The sequence below is a fragment of the Haliotis rufescens genome, unplaced genomic scaffold (genome assembly GCF_023055435.1).
Source record: "Haliotis rufescens isolate VD_foot unplaced genomic scaffold, xgHalRufe1.0.p SCAF_12, whole genome shotgun sequence".
Lineage (NCBI taxonomy): Eukaryota > Metazoa > Mollusca > Gastropoda > Lepetellida > Haliotidae > Haliotis > Haliotis rufescens.
In genome coordinates, this window is record NW_025963802.1 from 17,180,103 (window position 1) to 17,203,233 (window position 23,131).

General features: G+C 41.3%; 1 protein-coding gene across 5 annotated transcripts; it reads left to right on the forward strand.

The window, feature by feature from the left end:
• Positions 1–2,320: 2,320 nt before the first annotated feature.
• Positions 2,321–22,327, forward strand: LOC124145694 (multiple epidermal growth factor-like domains protein 10). 5 transcript variants are annotated; one of them, XM_046515578.2, is made up of 14 exons: positions 2,321–2,480; positions 6,309–6,462; positions 6,574–6,647; positions 9,066–9,128; positions 9,972–10,178; positions 10,979–11,176; positions 11,459–11,596; positions 11,854–11,991; positions 12,568–12,705; positions 13,282–13,419; positions 18,362–18,491; positions 18,707–18,777; positions 19,199–19,330; positions 21,401–22,327. In XM_046515578.2, the coding sequence occupies exons 3-14, from the start codon at positions 6,596–6,598 to the stop codon at positions 21,433–21,435; spliced, it is 1,440 nt and encodes a 479-aa protein (XP_046371534.2). In that variant the 5' UTR covers positions 2,321–2,480; positions 6,309–6,462; positions 6,574–6,595; the 3' UTR covers positions 21,436–22,327. The 5 variants fall into 5 exon arrangements, with proteins under 5 accessions (XP_046371534.2, XP_046371532.2, XP_048249359.1 ...); XM_046515576.2 differs by lacking the exon at positions 21,401–22,327 and having other exon boundaries at positions 19,199–19,811; XM_048393402.1 differs by lacking the exons at positions 11,459–11,596; positions 21,401–22,327 and having other exon boundaries at positions 19,199–19,811.
• Positions 22,328–23,131: the final 804 nt, after the last annotated feature.

The window sequence follows — 23,131 nt, forward strand, 5'->3', positions numbered from 1 at the left end:
AGTCATCACACACCCAAACCACCGAAACGTGCGTAGCGAATTTTTTACTACGGTTCCCAACATGGTTGGATACTTTTCACGAATGAGAAAAGCATTAACGAAAACGTATCAAAACAACATTCAAACAAAGCTATTCCGGTCTATCCGGCGAGTTGCAACTGGAGTTGTTGTTAATTCGCTATCATATTGATAAAGAGTAGACTGTTAACAATCTCCAACACGTAACTGATATTTCATGTAAATTAGGGCAACTTTTATATCTTATCTAAAAATATACCTAAGATACAATTATATGTGTTCAATCATACTATATAATACTAAAACCCGATGTGTTTTAAATAGGATCTGGAATATATATGATATATGGGAGAAATATTCGTGAATCATTACGCAACGAGTTGGCAATCCTTTCTGATATACCCGTTTGCACTTAGACGGAACCCAGTCGCATTATTGACCACGGGGAGGGGCATGAGTCGCTGTTCGGCTTGTCCCGGAATAACACGAGTTGGTCACGAATGGATTTGATGTATTTAAAACGTCTGACCGTTCATGAACATAATTTATCAATTTCACAGTCATGCAGCATTACGTGCACTCTAGACTCAAAGTGTTTTGTCGCGGTATGTGGGTATTCTTTGTATTCGGGTAATGTTTGGGGTTCTACCCGCTCAACAGAGACTGATTGGCATGAAGGTCAAATGGACGGTGAATGGACGTAGAATTACGACTTTGAGGTATTGAGATAGATATATCAAGGATCTTAGGGGCACGGATGGCCCAGTCGTTTACTGTGCAGACACCTTTGGTCGTGGGTTCGAATCCCGGTTCGCCCTGTTTATGTTTTAAGGATTGTTAGCACGTGGGTCGTGGGTTTCACAAAAGTGGTAAACGTCTGACACCTGAATCACTGAAGGCTTTCCTCCCACATCAAGCTAGCACGTCGTGATATAAGGGGAATACTGTTCAATGCGGTGTTAAAACCAACTCACTTAAGTTATTATCAAGTGTGTGTGTACCTTACTTTATCATATTAATGTACGTGCAAAAATGAACATTTACTTGTGTGGCGCTGACATCCATCTACTCTGAAATGGCTCACCCCGCGACAGATGAGTTTTGCAGTACACTTTTCTGAAGAGGATTCGTCTGATTTTAAGGCTTGGAGGTAAGAAGTAAGCCTGGTATCCTGCGGTAGAGATTGTCATACCTTTAGCGCGAAAAGGATCGGGGACCAAGATACTATAATTTGAACGTTAAAGCACATAAATGAAGAACATTAGTATATCTGAGGCTAGAAACAGGTTGGTACTTCTGTATTCAAAAATAAAGGCAATGTTCCACTGTAACATCAAAAGGCCATACACAAGATCTTAAAGTCTATTCTAGCCCCGGCTGGGAACCAGTGTCAGGACTTCAAAAGCAGCAGTAATATGAAACATTTTATTACACCCATGAACAAGAATGGCTGAAGCATTCTGGACAAGATTGAGAATTTCTCGGAAATTCCTGCAGGAGGCGCTGTTCCAATGGTACATTTTGGAGAAAATCACCGAACACACGGCGTGATGGGAAGCGTCCTTTGTCAACATGTTTTGGTTTGTTGTTTAACGCCGCACTCAGCAATATTCTACCTATATGACGGCGGTCTGTAAATAATCGAGTCTGGACCAGACAATCCAGTGATTAATATCATGAGCATCGATCCACGCAATTGGGATCGATGACATGCATCAACCAAGTCAGCGAGCCTGACCACCCGATCCCGTTAGTCGCCTTTTACGACAAGCATAGTCACCTTTTACGGCAAGCATGGGTTGCTGAAGACCTATTCTGTACCGGATCTTCACAGGTCTGATGTATTAGAAGTTCAATACTATTTACATTTACCTCGTTAACAGCTGTGTATTTTACCCGAGCAATAGGTTTTGAGAAAAGCGGTAATAAGATATGGCAGATCTAACATTATAAAATATTTGCTTGAATTTTTGCAATCTCAGAAAATTGCGTGGATCGATGCTCATAATGTCAATCACTGGATTGTCTGGTCCAGACTCGATTATTTACAGACCGCCGTCATATAGTTGGAATATTGCTGAGTGGGGCGTTAAACAACAAACCAACCAACCAATCTAATACATCAATCACATGACGGTAGACCTTCGAAATCACAATAAAGGAAAAGCCATTTGTATCTGCATTGTTTTGTTAATAAAAATGTCACATTCCAAATTTAACACATAAGCCTCCTTCACTAAACAATGTTTGCTGGGTTATCGAGGCGAACCACAGTATCCTGTTTACACACCACATGAGCTCACAGAGATAAGTCGCAATGTGTCCGTTACATTTCTCCTTACACCAGGAAGCCCGTTCGTGTGGCAATAATGTCAAGTCATTGGATATCCCAATTCAAGAATATATTTCAACAGTAGAGACGACTGGATATATGTACCTAGTTATGTTTCATAACATTACAGGTATGTATACGTTACTCAAACTTGTAAAAAAGGATTAAGCATACCCAGTAATGTGACATAAAGGTAAAGGAATTATCTTCAGCAGAGTGCGCAGCTCATCTAGATATGTAACGCATGTGACCTCACAACATTGCTTGCACGTACTTTTTAAGCACTTAGTAGCTGTTATAACTTTTTGTACCGTCGTCCCCGTGTGGTCCCTGGTTACACTTGATTTCTAGCAACCTATGAGACTATTTAATAAGATCGGGTGGTCGGGTTCAGTGACTTGATGGTCCTGATATAACACTGTTGTTTTTTCTGGTTCAGACTCGATGAATTTCAGCTCACCCTGATATAGTTTGAATATTTCTGACTGCGGCGTTCCACATCAAACAAACTCATATGTGTATATAAACATGCCCGTCTCAATCACAATAGCATTGTGGCCTCAAACACAATCTTGAAAACCAGACATGAGAGGTCATTCATAACCTGAATGTGTTTTGGGTGGTAAATATCCAATAGTAGGAATAAACACTGTCAGTTGTCCACACAGCGACAAAATAAAACAAGGTAACATTTTCAAATCCAACCCTAAGGGGTCCACAAGCACTGATAAAGAAACTGATCCCACAAGTGTCCTCGATATTTCATATATATAATTTTCAAAAGATGTCAGCTACGTCCCTGTTCGACACTGATTTTTCCTTCTAACGATTATTTCATTTTAATTCTCAAGCGGTTAAATTCTGACTCGATCGCCTATAGACAAGGGCGGCGCCATGTTTGTTTGCAAACATTGAGGGTGTTACCTAGCTAGCTACCTAACTGACCTTTTATATTTGTATATTTATCCGTATATGGCCCAAAACGTTTTTATCATTTGGCTTATCCTGCCAGAACCTACCCATTATATGATAAATGCACCTACTTGGTTCTGAACATTCATTCGTCTTAATAGTGTTCCCAGTTACATAGAAATTTGGTCACTACTGTATTAAACACCGGAATCATGGGTTTGGAATACCAAATGCCCGTTTCAAAAGACATGAGTAGAATACAAAAGAATTTGTCCTAGAAAATTAAACATGTACACACTAGATCATACATGATAACAGGATATGACTCGATTTGGTCTGAATGTCACTGGTAAATGGCTCATCACACAATGTACAGTTATACGTCACATAACAGGCAACCAGCATAACTATTGGTTGATTAATTGTGCGTGTGCCTCTGATGGTAGGAGGTATAATATCATTTTAATACTATTACTCCAGGCCCCATAGTACACGATGCAATCGTGGGGATGTCTGTGTTTAGTGCAGGACAATTTACAATATGGCAATGCAGAAACACGACAAATTGACACAAGAGGTCACATGCAAGCTCCTACACTAGCGGGTGATATCAGATTTGTGCTAAGACATTCCGTCGTATCTCTGAACTGTAAGCTGTTACACCTGGATATCAATCATTGTGCAGAGGTGCACTCTCAGGGACCGTCCTTGAACATGAGACCCGTGAAGATTCCTGGGTAGAATAGGTCTTCAGCAACCCATGCTTGTCGTAAAAGGCGACTAACGGGATCGGGTTGTCAGGCTCGCTGACTTGGTTGATTCACATAAAATCACATATGGTCATATAAAACCAAATTCTCCCCATATCCACTAAAGCATAATTTGAACACAACATTTAAATCTTCAAAAATATACAAATCATTGTATCATTGTATGAGTGTTATTAGAAACTGTCAGCTGTTGAACAACTGCAAACACGGAAGGTGTTTTCAATTTTCGGGGAAATGAGGCGTTAAGTAACAAGCAAACACTTACATTTGCAATGTGTGTGAGTGGCGGGTGCTGCCGACAGAGCGGGACATGCTTGTCCTGGTGTGATTAATGGCTCTCAGTTATCCTTTGACATCATTGTCACCACTATTTTGCCTTTTACCCCCAATGGAATCTGTTTCAGCAGTAAACCGAGACTGATTGTTCTCTGGCTTGACCTTGTATATTGTGTGATCTCGCTTTACCTACAATAATGATCCTAAAATATCGCGATGACACCTGTTTTTGATTGACTTGAACTGACAAAACCCTGCAAATGTGTAATTTTGTCGGATGGAAAACGTGCATACCTCTTACCCGAACTGAACGCGCGCACACCCAACGCCTATGACCCCAAAGTGCGTGCTGCTTCCTCGATCTAGTGTCCAGAGCATCTGGCCGGAGAGCGATGGTCGGTGGTTCGATCCCCTACCGCGTCATACTAACAGATGTCAAAAGATTTACCCTGCGATTTACCCTGCCAAGCGCTCGGGCTAAAGGGGATAAACCAAGTCGGCTCGGTGTCAGTTGTTGTGGTGTCTGAGTGGGGTATCCATGTTAAACTTCGGAATGGTGGGCCAGCGCAATAAACCCGTCATCAGTCCTTGCTAGGACAAGCAGCCACACACACGTGAATTCACGCTATATAACTGTTATAATCTTGAACACAACGTTACACCCTCGACGTTACACCCTATTTTACTTCACACACACTAAACGTAAAGAATTAAGATTTTGATCCGACATCGAATTGTTGATCTGCTCCCTTAACAAGTTTTCCCAAACGTCTTCGCGCATATTCCAATTGTGCAATTAACTTAAATTTATCTTAATTCCTTGTTACTCGTATACACTGTACACATCCCGTTACATACATATTGATATATATGGCTGTGTATTAAATTGTTTAACAATGATCGGAACTGTGTTACATTGTTGCTGTTGAGATTCGGTAGACGCTCACTGCATTGCATTGACAGTCATCAGTTGTCAGGAAGTTACTTTATTTAGATCCCCGTATGCAAGTTCCTTCCCGGCGGATGAGGCCTTCGTTACACTCTCGGTAACACTAGTGTTGGCGCGGCCATTACAAGAATCTTGGAATTTGCCCTCTAACCTCAAATGTAGTGACGTTTATACTTTTATTTGTCTTTTTGAATGCCATCAGTTAATTTTGAAAAGGTTTACGACTGACCATATTTCCCAGATGAATTTACCATTTTGTTGGTTTGATCGGATTGGTTCGAGACTGCAGACGAACAGAACATCAGTCAACTTCTCCCTTACATTCTTACTATACCAATTACATGGTAGTTGTAATGAAACAGAAATTCAAATTGACAAAGAAAATAATTTAGCAGGGGTAAGAGTATTCGGCGTTAGGGCAATCATCAGTCGGTTGCGAGTTCAACTTACACGCATGGTTGAAGCAACCTATCACAGTGGGGAGCTTTGACTGTCGGCGGGGATGGTATAGAGAGTTCCGCGGACGGGATATCGCTGAGAGAAGCTTGGCTAGTATGGTCTGTAAACTTCCGGTCCGGCATTCCGCGGACGGTGATAGTATGTTACTGAAATTTCTGTATTGTTCTATGTGGTGAGGGTATGGGGTAGAAATTTCCAGTAGCTTGTTAGGTTGAATATAAGGGGACAATAGTGAGTTCACGTATCTCTCACGCATTTCATCGCTTTAGAACCAGCTTTCATGTGAGAATCATCATACCTGCCAAGCCCATCGCTGAAGCTTGATCACTGTAGCCGTTTCATTGAATATATAATTATTATTATCACTGATTTTTGCTGTCACCAATGTATTTGTGTATTTGATTCTGACCACTGTCATCATATTGTTTTTTGCCATTGAATATTGTATTACCACCCTAGTGTGTACTGCCATTGTAATTGTGCAGTAATTTGTATTGATTTGTAAACTTATTTACTTTTAGTAATATATTTGTTAAATGTATAGATTTTAATGGTTGTTTGTTGGTCTTACATCCGATTCGTTTACGTACAGGTCTCATGGGAACCGACACGTAACCATACAGCCAAACATACGACGATGCAAGAAGAAAACTTGAAACATTTTAGAGAAATAACGAAAACAGTTACCATCTATGAAATTTACGTTTTTTTCCGGAATCATGATGTCTTGATGTACAAGCCCACAGGTAACCAATTTTATAACCAACAATCGTTAAAGGATTGAGCATCTAAGACATGAGTTTACAAATGTTTATCTCAATTCTGACATTCGTAATATATGCGTTCCTGTCTGTTAGGTGTGGTCGTGGCTGCGTGAGGATGGTTCGTCCCAGACCGTCCAAGTGTCTGTTGGTCATCATGCATCTACTGTGTAAGTTGATTAAATGTGACACAACTCAATGGAAATAAAAACGAAAAATAATATATAATTTTACGATTTCCAGTATATCATAAGCATCTGTTTATGAATAACTTTCACATGGTGATGGTACCCGGTGTTCTAAAAATGATGACCACAATTCTGTAGAGGAAAGTGACAAAAGTTCTTTCCATAATAATAATAATTTCGAGAATACCATATGCATTTTGTTAAAAATGAAAGCAAATGCCATCTGAAGTTTACAGAGAAAACAATATGCTGGACTTCCTCATTGAAAACACCCCTGGGTGAAATTTAAGGGTAAGACATTTTGGCAAGAAGTAGGCATACCCGTGGGCATCAATTGTGCTCCCATTTTTGCTGAGGTAAGGTCCGGTGAAATGGAGTTTAACGTCGCGTGCAAGATAATTGCAGGTATATATTGACGTGTGTGCACATGTGTGTGTGTGTGTGTGTGGCTGCTTGCACTTGTGCTGATGGTAGACATGTGGAGGACATTTCCAAATTTGACGCATCAGTGACGCAAAAACGATGTCCGACTGTTGAGTTGAACCATATGTTCCCGTGGGTTTCTTTTCAGAACAACTGACTTGCCTTTGCATGTGTTTGTGACGTGTGTCTCCGGTTGGGCAGGATACGCTCACCAATTCGCAAACACCTGGTTTCATCAGTATCTGACAGTGATTCATAAACACATGTTCATGATATAGTCGGAATCATACAATCGACTCTGCTTTCGGCAGATATTTCTCATAAACATGGAGGGGCGGTCGGGTAGCCTAGTGGTTAAAGTGTTCGCTCGTCACGCCGAAGACCCGGGTTCGATTCCCGACATGGGTACAATGTGTGAAGCCCATTTCGGGTGTCCCCCGCCGTGATATTGCTGGAATATTGCTAAAAGCGGCGTAAAACCATACTCACTCACTCACTCATAAACATGGAAATATAAATATGGAAAGGGCTTATATTTTATCAATCACTATCAAATAGTGATGATACCAGGTTTTCTCGAAAAGGTGACCTCATGCTGCCCCATCGGTGGCACCCGTCACAAACACATACAAAGGCAAATCAATTGTTCACTTGAAAATGGAATGGTAAAAGAGATCACAACCCACAGCAGAGTGAATTTTCAAATCTAGTATATTTTGACGATTTGAGCAAGGCGGTAACGTTGTTTGTCGTGGAACAGTATACAACCAATCCTGGCTTTCAGGTTGCACTGGTACACCTCACCATGTTTAGAGTAGGTATATAAGTTTTTCTTGTTGCTGTGTAATATTTCTGGCGGATTTTCTGACTGTCATTTCAGCGTTTTCCAATGTGTTTTCAAGGTTAGCATAGTCCAGGCAGCCCCGCCCTTTTTTTACAATGTTTGTTATTTCTGCTGTATGGGTGCACACGTTTCAGTTTGCGTTGATACATTGTTTTTCCACATACGTATTGTTGTTGCTTGCAAGGAGGATATATGTTTAACTATATTTGGTTTGATACAGAACACAGAACAGATTCGGGAATGAAAAGGATGGCTTCATGTGTCATCACTCTCCATTGTTATGATTGTTACATTTGTTAATTGTTGCTTGTTCCATTTTAGACCTTCATATTGAAGACAGCTATTCAATCATCAGTATTTCTCAGACCTTTCTGTTAAAATATTAGGTATATGTGTAGTAAGTAGTATGGTTGAGCACAATGTTTACCGATGTTTTTAGATATTTTGTTTTGTCTTGATTTGACTTTTGCAATGGCCTATATCATTAAATATTGGTGTTAGTTTTTAGTCTTCAGTATTTATACAGAAAGCAGTAAAAACATAAATTCTGACAGAGACTTTTGTGGCGATTTGTAAACCGTCTTCATAAATTTATTTAATGCTTATGTGCTTGTACAAAAAGAGTTTACTGGACGTTAAACATACATACATCGATGCACGCATGCACGCACGCACGCACGCACGCACGCCCGACGCACACACACACACATTAACATACATACATACATACATACATACATACATGCATGCATGCATGCATACATACATACATACATACATACATACATACATACATACATACATACATACATACATACATACATACATACATACATACATACGTACATCGTAAAATCATCCTCACTCACTCACAGCGGTGTTTATCAAATTACTATATGCATGTGCATATACATGAAAATTTGTACAAGACAAGAGACAAAATACAAGTTGATTATAAAACAAAAGTCAAAAAAAATATTTTCGGACAACGATACTATGGCATTCAAACTGCAACATCATATACTACTCTTAACAAGTTAAAGAAGAGTGCTTTGCATTACAATCAGCCATGACTGATTAACAAGAGTCTTATGAAAGAATGCTCTCTTCTAATGTGTTTCTTATCTAATCAGATCCACTCAGTATTGCCAGTCGTCAATGTCCCCTGGGATTCCATGGTTCTAACTGTGCAAAACGTGAGTTTCATTTAGCATTCTTCGGGAAGTTGAGTGTCACCACTGAAGGTCAGATGCGAGTCATTCTTGTTCAGCGCCGCAAGTAACAATATTCCAGCTATGCCACGACTACTTCCAAATGGAAGGGTCTGGATGAACATTGAGTCGGTTAGGTCGATCACTTTCTGTGCTGGAAATTAGACGCCTAGCTCCACACCAAAAACTGTGATAGAAATACTGAGAAACATATGTTACATTTTTACCACTTTCCGAAAGCCATTGTCTATTCATATCACGCCAAGTACGTGATCTAGACAACCAGTTTTCGGACTTCCTTTTTTTCGGTAGTCTCGGTGCCTGAATGGGTTAGGTTGATCACTTTCTGTGCTGGAAATTTTACGCTAACTCCACACCAAAAACTGTGATAGAAACATATGTTACATTTGACCACTTTCTAAAAGGCATGGTCTGTTAACTATGGTTGTACATTTTCATATATAACAATGGCAACATCATGTTGACGCTGTCAATGAATCAAGTAAGCATATAAGTAAGTTATTTAATGAAAGCAAATTTACATACACGACATAGACATAACCAAATCAGCCCACCAGGTAAAGTGTTCGCTCGTCACGCCGAAGAACTGGGTTCATTTTCACATATGGGTACCATGCGTGAAGCCCAGTTCTAGTGTTCCCTGCCTTGATATTGCTGGAATATTGCTAAAGCAGGGTAAAACCTTACTCATTCACTCAGTCTTTTTTTCACGAACACCTTTTCTCACTGTTATTCGTATTTGAGGACGATTTGTAGTTTCCATTTTTATGAGACATGATGGAATATCTCAATGTATGACGCTTTCAGAAAATATAGCCTTCCATCAAACTACTTACCAAAGCAGCACATATGAAGATCACAAGGCCAGTTTGGTCGTTGATGGAAATACCAACACTGATATCGACGACGGAAAATCGTGTTCCCTGACAGGTGATCACAACCCAAGCTTCTGGTCTGTGTCGCTGAGGAAGCCTGTGAAAATCATTCAGATTACTCTGTATCTTCGAAATAAGTGTGAGTATTAATGATCTGTGTTGTTGATGTTGTTATATAACGCCGCAATATTCCAGCCATATGGCAGCGGTCTGCAAATAATTGAGTCTGGACCATACAGTCTAGTGATTGACATCATGACCATCATCCACGCAATTGGGATCGATGACATGCAACAACCAAGTCAGCGATGTACGATGTCAGGTAATCAACCATGTCACTGAATCGGACCACCTGATCCATTTAGTTTTAATCAATTGTGTGTCACATGACACAAGCGACTTTATACAGTATCTCCCTCTCATTATTGTTGGTTGGTTGGTTTGTTGTTTAACGCCGTACTCAGCTATTTCAGTTATATGACGGCGGTCTGTAAATAATCGAGTCTGGACCAGACAACCCAGTGATTAATATCATGAGCATCGATCCACGCAATTGGGATCGATGACATGCATCAACCAAGTCAGCGAGCCTGGCCACCCGATCCCGTTAGTCGCCTTTTACGACAAGCATAGTCGCCTTTTACGGCAAGCATGGGTTGCTGAAGACCTATTCTATCCCGGATCTTCACGGGTCTCTCATTATTGTAGCGATATGTCTATTATGACGGTAATATTAGAAGGCGTCTAATAAAATTCATAACAATATACTTTAATTATATTTATGAATAGGATGCGTGACTACTTTATTCGTTCATATTCCTCCATCTGGTAAAGTATGCCTTCCCTTTAGATAGGTAGAACTGATTTTGTGATTTTTAAAGGTGGGGTTTAGATGATGTGTCGCATGTATCACTGCTTTCGGGTATACGAACCTTGCAGATGCCCAGAGGTACAGCAACATGGTGGTGTTAGTGGACAATGTAGCCTGTCAGAAGGTATTTGTACAAGGCACCGGAACTCAGGATCCCACAAGGCCAAATCCCGTGAATGTCAGCTGTCTGTCACCTCTGGTCGGCAGGAATGTTTCAATACACGTTGACAGTTCTTTCTTTTCTTTATGTGAAGTACAAATATGGGGTAGGTGTTAGCAGTAGTTCATTTAATTACTTTCCTATAATGGGGCACGAGAAACATATATAACGTTCACCATATTTCTGACATAAATTCTCGATAAAATATGCTGCGAAGTCTAAATACAAAAATATATAATTGCAAGCTGCATTTAAGTCGATGTTTGACATGTCACTGTCTTGCTCTGAACACCATTGTAGGTCATGAAAACAGAGGCAGTGTTACCTGAATCTGTGATTTCTTCATTAAGCCGTAAACACTGGTGTTGGTTTTTACTTGTTCTTACAGATTGTATTGATGAATGGTTTGGTTCGGACTGTGAACGTCCATGTCATTGCCTGCCAGGTTGCAATGTTTGTGACAAAGTGACAGGCTTCTGTACATGTGGACGTGACATCGGGTGGCAGGGAATCGGATGTCACACAGGTACATATATATGTTCATTTGTGTGTTGCTTTACCCTATCAAATGTAGCCACCTTTTTTGTTAGGCAAAGATCATTGGGAGTGAAGGTCAACCCGGAATCCCCATGAAGGCACAGGCACACCTCCCAAGATTTTTATACAAAGAGATACGAAACAATTATATGACTATGGGGTTTTTAAGGTTCATGCTGTATATCTTGCATACTATATCGAAATAGATATTTTTTTGAATACCAAGAAGACATTTGTTTCATTCAGAATGTGCCAGGTACAGCTATGGCAACAGATGTTCCTCCCAATGCGGTCACTGCAAGAACTCTGCGCCATGTCATCATATTACTGGTGTGTGTCCTCAAGGATGTGACGCAGGGTGGAAGATGGATACATGTGATGAAGGTATGGTTACATCGGTTCTATATTTTGTATAACATATAAATGAAGAAATCCTTTCTATTATCATAAGAAATCTCAGGACTGCAATGTTAGCCGTATGAATCTATTTACCGCTGGATGAACAAAGGCATACTTCCAATAAAGTCACTTGCCTTAGGTGATACCACATGTCACATATGCTTCAGTGTGGGGCAGGACGGAAGCCCTAGAAACACCGTCACCCATCCTCCTACTCAAGGATTAACATTGCATAACCTCGCCTGATTGTGACTTGTGTGTCGAACCCGGGCTTTTGGCGTGACGAGAGAATCATTTGAGTATTAAACTATAACGCCCCCCGTATATAGCTCTTATAAGTTCGTAACAGTGCCTGTTAACGAATCGAAAAGCCCCTACATTATGTTAATGTATAATAGGGAATGTTTTGATATATACCTTTGAATTCCAAAAAGATGTTTGATTTTCAGTGATCAATTGTAACTCATATAACTTCCATTACTAATTTGCCTGAAATGGAATATGTTTCGGCAGATAATCGAAATTGATTGTTCTCTAGCGTTGACGTTCTGTTTCATACAGAATGTGCCAGGTACAACTATGGCAACAACTGTTCCCAACAATGCGGTCACTGCAAGAACTCTGCGCCATGTCACCATGTTACTGGTGTGTGTCCTCAAGGGTGTGACGCAGGGTGGAAGATGGATACATGTGATGAAGGTATGGTTACATCGTTTCTTTATTTTGTATAACATATAAATGAAGAAATCCTTTCTATTATCATAAGAAATCTCAGGACTGCAATGTTAGCCGTATGAATCTATTCACCGCTGGATGAACAAAGGCATACTTCCAATAAAGTCACTTGCCTTAGGTGATACCACATGTCACATATGCTTCAGTGTGGGGCAGGACGGAAGCCCTAGAAACACCGTCACCCATCCTCCTACTCAAGGATTAACATTGCATAACCTCGCCTGATTGTGACTTGTGTGTCGAACCCGGGCTTTTGGCGTGACGAGAGAATAATTTAAGTATTAAACTATAACGCCCCCCGTATATAGCTCTTATAAGTTCGTAACAGTGCCTGTTAACGAATCGAAAAGCCCCTACATTATGTTAATGTATAATAGGGAATGTTTTGATATATACCTTTGAATTCCAAAAAGATGTTTGATTTTCAGTGATCAATTGTAACTCATATACATTCCATTACTAATTTGCCTGAAATGGAATATGTTTCGGCAGATAATCGAAATTGATTGTTCTCTAGCGTTGACGTTCTGTTTCATACAGAATGTGCCAGGTACAACTATGGCAACAACTGTTCCCAACAATGCGGTCACTGCAAGAACTCTGCGCCATGTCACCATATTACTGGTGTGTGTCCTCAAGGGTGTGACGCAGGGTGGAAGATGGATACATGTGATGAAGGTATGTATATATCGGTTCTATATTTTGTATAACATATAAATGAAGAATTCCTTCCATAATCATAAGAAATCTCTGAGAATGAAACCTAAACCACATGAATCTATCTATTGCTGGGTGAACAAAGGCATACTTCCAATAACGTCAAGTGCTTTGGGAAATGTCAAATGTGCTTCAAGGTGGGGCAGGACCGAAGCCCTAGAAACACCGTCACCCATCCTCCTACTTACCCCGATCAGCATTGCTCAACATGCAACTATTGTCGGACGATAGTTTGCGCCGCGACCCCCGGACCCAGGGAATACGTGCCCTCTAGGTCAGGCTGCACGCCACGTAAGTAAAAGCTGGTGAAGGTGTTTTGCGAGACCAACTGACAACTGGAAACTACTACATGAAGCGAGACTCGTGGCTAGGATTCTGATTTCGTGAACTGAGCATGATCCGAGCCGTGGCGTGGAGTTCTGAGCCTGTGTATAACTTTGTGCAACTGTGGCTTTCATCCATCATGCTAAAGTAGCCTTGGTGATGTCCTTGTTTGAGTTGGTCTTACAGGATAGAAAGAGTCTCCTCCGATGGCGTGTATGTGGATCTGTAGCCGAGAGATAAAACTTGAGAGCTCTGGTGGGACATAAAAGTCTGTCTGGGTGATCCACTGTTGGTGCTAATGCAGGGATTGTATAGTGTCTATGACCCAACGGTCCCATTGTGGTAGATTGGTTCCTGGCTACGACGTCAGGGAGCGAGTTTATAGTTATGGAAGTCCAGCGTTGATCATGGATAAGACTAGAATAGTCTAAGGCATGTAACTTCGAAACTCTTGCTGCTGTAGCCATAGTTAGTCGATGTTTTCCTGCCATTTTGAAGTAGGGTAGCCTTCACCATGGGTTCGTAAGGTTCCGTTAACAGTGCCGATAATACCACAGATAGGTTCCACATTGGGAAGATACGAGGGCTCTTAATATGTTCTTGTAGAAAGGATTGCACTAATCTTTTGAGGATGGGATGGTTTCCATTAGATAATCCATCATGTTGAAGTACAGAATGAAGGGCTGATCTGTAACCTTCGAATTCTACCGTCCTGTATCTGAATTTAGTGTCTTGACGTAGTTGAAGAAGGAAGTCCGCTATCATAGGGATTGAGAAAGCATTATCAATAATCCCTAGTCGTCTTCTCCACTGGACAAACTTGTCCCATCTGTTGTAGCATAAAAGGAAGGATGAAGGTCGCCACAATCTTGCCACAGCTTCCGAGGCAAGCTCAGAGTATCCGGATGTTTGCATCTTCCGCGTGATAACTTCCAGGCGGCGAGATGTAAGCTGGGCAGATTTTCGTGGAATATGCTGGACTTGGGCTGTCGTAGCAGATCTTGACGAAGTGGTAACTGTATGGGTTCCTCCATTAGTAGTCTGGGGAACCACGACCTGCGCGGCTATACTGGAGTTATCAGTATCATTACGCTATCCGTCTCCTCCACCTTGTGGATGCCTTTGTCTTGGAGAGACCATGGTTGGAATGCGTAGCCAAACAGATTCGGCAAATCCATCAAAAGTTATCCAGTTACCCATATCTTGGTTATCCAGCTAAAGGTCTGTGGATGTAATGTCCATACTGATGCCACTGTTCTCCCCCGACGTGAGAGGCAGTCGGCCAGTGTGTTCCCGGGTATGTGTCTCGCTTCCATCCGGCAGTTGAAAGAGTCTGCCAAGGCAAACAATGGTGTAGTCTCCGTCACTAGGGAGTTGGATCTGGTTCCTCCCTGCTTCTGAATAAAGGCCACTACTGTGGTACACAGCTATGAGAACTGATGATAGATGAAGTTGTGTTCTCCATTCCAGGTTGGCGTAATATATGGCCTTCATTTCCCTGCAGTTGATATGAAGGTTCTTCTCCTCTGTGTTCCACGATCCCTGTACTGCGAGATCGTCCATATGAGCTCCCCATCCCGAATCTGACACGTCTGTGAATAGATGATGTTCTTGTGTCGGATAAGTCAGAGGGATGCCACTCATCACACGTTTTCTGTGATTCCACCAATGGAGGTCTTGTAGCAAATTGGGAGGTAACTGAGAGTGGACTTCTAGGCCCTTCCATCGTATAGTTGACCCATGTCTGTAGAGGACGTAGCGTCAGTCTTCCTCTGAAGGTCATATCCTGTAGATATTTTAAGTTGCCTAGCAGAGGCATCCACCACCTCAGCGACTTGCTGGGTTGACTTGAGATTGATTGGATCATCTTTATAGTCTTGTCGAATCGATCCTCTGGTGGACATAGATATTTCCTGTCTAGCTGGAGTCTTGCTCCGATGTATAAAATGTATTGGACCAGAGTGATCTCTGACTTGGCTCCGGTCAGGTGAAATCTTCGACCCACGGTGTGTGTGTTCAGGCTCGGATGTTTCCTGAAGTGTAGCTTGTAACCGTGAGCCAGGACGTCTAGAATTCAGTGGTTGGGCGTACTTGCTTCCAGTTTTCGGCGTATGACAGAAGGCGCCCTCCCAGTGGGCCCGGAGTTAGCGTTATGTTGAAAGACGGTAGGCGTAGATTGCAATCCATAGACGTAACCAGGTCGAAAGGGTCTATAACGTCAGAGGGGGGTAAGGAAGTCAGAATTGTCTTTCCCCTCTGCCGCTTAAACTTCCGTTGCAATTATATCCCCGTTTCTTGTAGTCTGGCTGGCGAAAAGATTCTTGCGAAGCTTGTGGCTTGTTGTACATGTACTTCCGCCTCGGTTGGAACGAATCCTTCCCGGATGGACAAACTTCTTCTCAGGAGGCTGCTTGGACGCAGATGACTTATGGTCCAAGGGTCGCTTGTGCGAATGTGATGATTCATGAGCCCTCGCCGCAAGATCTATGACACGCTCGGCTTTATATTGTTTCACTTCATCTATCACATTTCCAAGTTTCCCGTTGAAAGTTGTGGTCGCTGATATCGGTTGTGACGTCATGAACTTCTTTGTCTGGCTAGATACGGCCCTTGACCTAATCTGGGTAAGGAGCTGGTGTCGATGTAGTCTCTGTTACTGTGACGAAGTCCAGACTTGGGATGAGAGTAAATCTTCCTGCATCTTGACGCTCGAGTCAAGGAGGCTGTGGATTAGTCCGACTTGATCGGTACTAATGGTCATAGGTGTTTCCGGCGCAATTCCTTCATGGGATGGTTGTAGCAGCGGTATGATGTGTCTAATTCCGGCGACGAACCAATTTAAATATACCCCGATATCCATGTTGTATCTGGCAACCGATGCTGAATTCTTGAAATGTGATGCTGATAACGTAACGTTCACGTCGGGATTGTTCACTAATTTGTAGAAATTTTCATCCAAACTTGGGAACTCTGGAAGTGCAGCATCGTGCGTCTTGTATAACTTCCGTTTCATAGGTGGAACAGGTAGGCGTTCATCGTGCTTGAGCACATTGCCTGCGTAACTGGGCCAAGGTAATGTCTGATGAATATGCTGAGATGGAGCAGGCGCATGACTCCTACGTATTCGGGCATCTAGGGTGGTGAATCTTCTGTCACATGTGGCGGAAGTGGAGGCATAAGGTGGTAAAGCTCTTCAATAAGTTCCACAAAAGTGTTGCCTTCGCTTTAATCTCGTTTGGGTGAGTTATCAATCTCCTCAAAACCCTCTGATTCCGCCTCTGAGTAGCCTTGGGTATAATCGCATCCCTCCGCTTCTGCCCCGTAGGGCTCCTCATCCTCCGGTGACCATGATTCCGGTATGATCTGTCTCCATGTGGCTTGTAGCCCGTGGGTCACGCTAGGTGTCCTCTCGGCTGGCTGGATGACTGGTCCATGGGTTGATGACCATGAGCCACGCCGTGGCCCATGGCCTGGTCGTGGTCCGTGGGCTGGCCGTGTGGCTGAGCTTGTTGATCTTGTGTACCCTGGCCCACGGCCGTTGACGAAGATCTGGTAGTCTTAGCCAGAGCTACCGTCGCGATCTTAGCGTCCATTTCCGACAGTATAGATTCAAGCAGCATGTCCTTCATCATATCCTGCTGTTCTCTCAGTAGTTGTTGAATGAGACTCAGTGAGTGAAGGAGATGATGGGGTCACTGGAGAGGGAGGCGCTTGGGTAGAAACTGATTTGTCAGTAATTATCTTGTCAACTTTCTTCTTCGGCGCCTCTCTCCGCTTGGCCTTTGTCGCGGCCTCTGACATCTTGGAGAAGATCTCTTCGGATGTGTGACTGCATTGTTCACATCTCTTCTCCATGGTGCAGGTCTTCCCTCTGCACTTCGTGCAGTTTATACGAGGATCTCCCGTGATCATAAATCGACCACACTTCTTACACCCGGCGATGGAGGGAGACTGCATGGCGACCTCACAAACCCAACACCAGCTATACTCACGTGCGTATTGTCTCTTCCAGCAGCGCTATTACTTTAAGTATATGTTTATTTATATGTCTGTTATTATAGCGATCTTATTAGAATAATCTTAGGTTAATCTGACCTACTACCAAGTGTTAGATTGTCACTAGTTCTATAGTAGGTACTGACTCGAGCACACACAAGAAAAAAAGTGGTAAGGCCGCAATTATGACGTCACGGCGTAGGTAGTTACGAGACTTCTTGGCGGCACCTAATTGTGTGATTGACAGTGAAGAGGACGTCTGTTGAAAATCTGAAAATCTTAGTTAGTGTGATTGAAGCCAAAATACAGGATTTATTGAGGATATGTAATAGAGGTAGAAGTTTCGTAAGATTTATAGTGTTTGTATGTTGCCTAACTGTAACGCCGAACCCAGCATCAGGATCAGACAATCTTGTGATCAATTTCATGAGCAACGATCCACGCCGTCGGGGTGGCACGCCACGTTGTCTACCAAATCACTTGTCAGAATAAGCACATACATAATTTTGTTGTGGAAGCTTACGAAACACTAACCTGTTAACAAATCGAAATGCTCATACACTGTGTTAATGTGTATATTAAGAGGACGCACCGTCGAAAGCAGATTCCTTGAGACACGCCCCTATTGAAGGCATAGTTGGTGGAAGTGGTGCTGCAGTTCTGGTCCTAGTCCTGGTAATTGTAGGAATCTGGATGGGGATCCGCTCAAAGAGGTACGATGCTGCTGTTTTACAATGTGGTTATGTTTTGAAGTACAGGAAATATATTCCCAAGAGGCAAATATATGATGAATTGTTATCAATTGTTGCCATTTGAAATGTCTTATTGTCATAATGGCCCCTTGTAAAGGTCAAGTATAATATGTTACCATATATTTACAATGTTTTGTCACATGTTTAAATGAGTATGTATTGTTTGTTACAAAAAGAAAGCGACAGAGACGCAGCAATCAGACACAGTTGCAGGAAAGTGTCACAATGTCGGATGTAACTTCTCACAGTAAGAGTAAATTCGTTTGCATTGTTAATTCTCCCAATTCTCTCTAATGTTGTCTCCGTTTATGGTTATGCACAGATATCCTCCTTAATAAACCAAACTATTAACTCAAAATAACACTGAATTTTCCATATGGTATTCTGGTAAATTAATAAATATCATTTTAAGCTCAAAACATATTAGACCGCCTCCATGGTCTAGTGGTAGAGATTCCGCCCGGAGAGCGGAAGGTCCGGGGTTCGATCCCAGACCGCCTCATACCATAAGACGTTAAAAGATGATACTTGTGTTACCCTGTCTGCTGCTCAGCATTAAGGGGCTTAAACAAGGACTGGTCGGCTCGGAGTCAGAATAGTGTGCAATAATCTTGTACGCGACGTTAAACCCCATTTCACCTAACCTCAAAATGTTTTGTTCATTGCAGGTGGAGGCCCTGTGTATGAGGCACTCTCACACACTTCGGATTCTAAGAACGTCTATGGCATAATTGAAAATAGTGACTGTTATCATAAAACTGCCTCGCATCCTGGTATAGGAGGGACATGCGATACTGCAGGTGACTATTACAACATTGACACACAAAACACAAGCAATATATACGAAAACATCACTGCCTAAACCAAAGCAGTATTGATACAGACATACATTGAATAGTGCATCGATGAAAAAACAGCCCTTTCTTAGCTTAGTAGGACATGCTTAGCCTTCTCTCCAACACCTGGTGTCGTCACTGATTGTCAGTGATCCTATTATATAATGTTTATTTTGCTTTTTTACGCCTTATGGATTCAGTTTCGAGGGATATTTGAGACTGGTTATTCTTGTCGTTGACGTTCTATAACTAAACTTCATATTCACCTGCAAAAAGGTTTAGCATAGCTTACAATATATTTCCATTTCAAATAGACATATTTGGAAATTGTATTTTTTATGAGTGAGTGAGTGAGTGAGTTTGGTTTTACGCCGCTTTTAACAGTATTCCAGTTATATCGCGGCGTGTCAGCTTAATGTGGGAGGAAAGCCCGAAGTGATGTAGGTCTCAGACGTTAACCACTTCGGTGAAACCCACGAGCACGGGTATGGTGCTGACAAACCTAGAAACATAACCGGGATTCGAATCCACAATCATAGGTTTCTGGCGTGCCCAAGGGACGCAACTCTGCACAGCAAATCGCGGCGCCTTAGACGACTGGGCCACCCGTGCCCCCCTTATTTTTTATGACAAAACATGTCCTACAAATTTTCATTCCCATACTGAAAAAGAGAAACAGATTGTCTGGTGACACGTTTAGTAACTGTACAATAGTATCCTGGGCAATAGCTACTTTATTACCCTTTCAATTTCTTCCTCGGCTTGTTTGTGTATCATATGATGTAACCCAGTACTTGCGACCATCTTGAAGTAACATACCATCTGACCAAGATGTATCGGTGATATTACCGGGTACTTGCGACAATCTGGAGGAACATACTGAATCCTGGTACCAATTGACCAAAAGGTATCGGTGGTATGACCCAGTACTTGCGACCATCTCGAGGAACATACAGTATCCTTGTGCCATCTGACCAAGAGGTATCGGTGGTATGACCCAGTACTTGCGACCATCTGGAGGAACATACAGTATCCTTGTATCAGCTGACCAAGAGGTATCGGTGGTATGACCCAGTACTTGCGACCATCTGGAGGAACATACAGTATCCTTGTGCCATCTGACCAAGAGTTATCCGTGGTATATTGGACAATTAGTACAATGAAATCAATGTCATGATGTAGATATGTCAAACTTGTACATGAAATTTGTGGGTAAATGAAAATGAAGAAGGGGTGAAACGTAACATTGTCCCAAGTGTATGCGTGTATGAACCGTTAGACCCGGATATTTCCAAATGTGGATGGCTTGGATTAAATTGGATCAATCTGACGAGTGAAATTAGTTTTGTTGGGAAAAAGAGTTTATTGGTTATGTCATTGTGAGTGATTTCCTTTTCAAATGCATAGAAATTATAAAATACATTGACAGGGTGTATTTTATTCGGGGTTCATGTTCTTACTGTTTTGTGAATATCGATTGTTTTATATTTTGATATTAACATTGATATCTATGTATTTGAAGCTCTAAGTCCATAACGCCTATTAAATGTTCAATATTTGAATATTTGTATTTGCAATACTGTATAATATTACTCGACATATTTATGTGTTACATATATACATAATGTATGTTGTGTATTAATATTTTGCTTTACAATTATAACTTGTTCTATTTGTTTCTTGGAATAATGTTAAAAGCGGCGTTAAACCCATCTCACTCACTCACTATCTGTCTTTAATAACTAAACTGAGCGTCATTTTAACACCTGATGATAACATTGCATTCAATCATAAATCATGGGTTGAGGTCTTTATGGTTCCGGTGCTCCCGCGTAGTTCGAACATTAAATTAAAGATTAATTAAATCTGACCCAAAATATTGTTTTCTAAAAAAACATATTGCATCATATTAATGGGATTAATTAGCTTTTCAAGAATTTTCAGGGACCATTTTATTTCTTTAGATAAAAGAAAATTGAATTAATATTTACAAGTAGTTGTACAAGTAACGCAATTACTTCATGCTTGTTCCAGGACCACGTCTGATGTGCGTTGTTGGATGCGTTTAGTGACTTGCAATGTGCATGCTATGCTTCAAAATCTACCCATGGTAGCTGTAACATCAAATACTATATTACTGCTGAGTCGAATTTCGATCTCATTCATACTAATTTAACATATTAGCTTTTGAAGATTCATCTGTATTTCCTTTTTCATATTGCAATATCAGTATTTCAGTATTTCATTACTGTTTTTTCTTATTTGACAATACAATGGTCCTTTCGCAAATGAGATCTTCTTTCCTATTACCTATCACTGGGTTATAATATGTATGTGAGGACTCAGGTTGCAAAAGGCGTTATATGAACAAGGATTCCGAGAAGAAATCTCAATCACATCTTAATCATGTTTATTTGAATATTTTAGATGTCAACGCCCAACGCTTTTCATCCGGGTCTGAAACATTCCGGAATCAAAGTAGGAAGGTTTGCGGAAACGTAACCTTTCATCTTCTGCATATCCTTAGACTCGCACATACACAACACAATCGCCAACAAGAAGGAAAACATAAAGGAACACTCACTCGTGAATCATAGTAACTCAGAGAATATCACGATAATTACCCTCATCCTTTTGTAATCTGCATTGCTAGTTCATATTGTTTCAATAAACATATACATGAACAATAATTTTATTATTATATATGTGTGTGTGTCATATGTGTAGTATCAAGTGTTTCGTGTGTATACTGTAAATCTGGAAATTAATGCGTCTCCAAATTAATACGACTGCTGACCCCCAGCCAAACATGCGACTCAATATCAATGCGACTCCCCCCACCCCAGTGGAATGATACATATCCTTACCGTGTTTTCCTAAATACAACACACTGTTTATATGTTTACTTTGTTCACTGTCATTAAGGAAGTTCAAAGGCAATAAAATAATTGAACCAACTGATTCACTTTTCACTGATTGGTATGCGGAGAAGGTGTCGACAACCGTGACACGAGTGGGTAGAATTCTTGACCCCAGCAGCGATAACTCACCGGATGCCCAAAGTGTAATTCCTATTCTTTAAAAGAAGGTCTGTAAATAATCAAAATCTGGACCAGAAAATCCAGTGATTAATATCATGAGCATTGATCCACGCAACTGGGATACGATGACATGCATCTGCCAAGTCAGCGAACCTGACAACCCGATCCCGTTAGTCGCCTCTCACGACAAGCATAGTCGACTTTTACGGCAAGCATGGGTTGCTGAAGACCAATAGATTTTTTTTATAAATAATTTTGGTTCCATTTCCAGGTACATTTTAACAAGTGCATAGAGTGGGAAGGTACATTTACAATCAAGGAAGAAGTCATAATAAAAAAACTATTGATTGAAGGCCTGTGTGTCATGTTTCAAGAAGACAATGATTTGACATCGATAAAATATTTTATGTACGCTTCATGACTATGAACAGAGAGAAGTCAGTTGCTTCCATTTCTTGTGATAACAACGGATATAGAAGATTGTGCTGCTGGGTATGTTACAAATTATAGACTGTTAGATATATTTTACCATCTTCGTATTAAGTTGTGTACATTGATATCTAATAGAGTACTACGTATTGAAAACGTCAACGCCCCAGAATAGCCAGTTCTGAATATCTTGAAAAAAAGGATTCCAAAGGGCGTAAGGGCAAAATAGTGGTGGTGAGTGAGTGAGTGAGTTTGGTTTAACGCCGCTTTTAACAGTATTCCAGTTATATCGCGG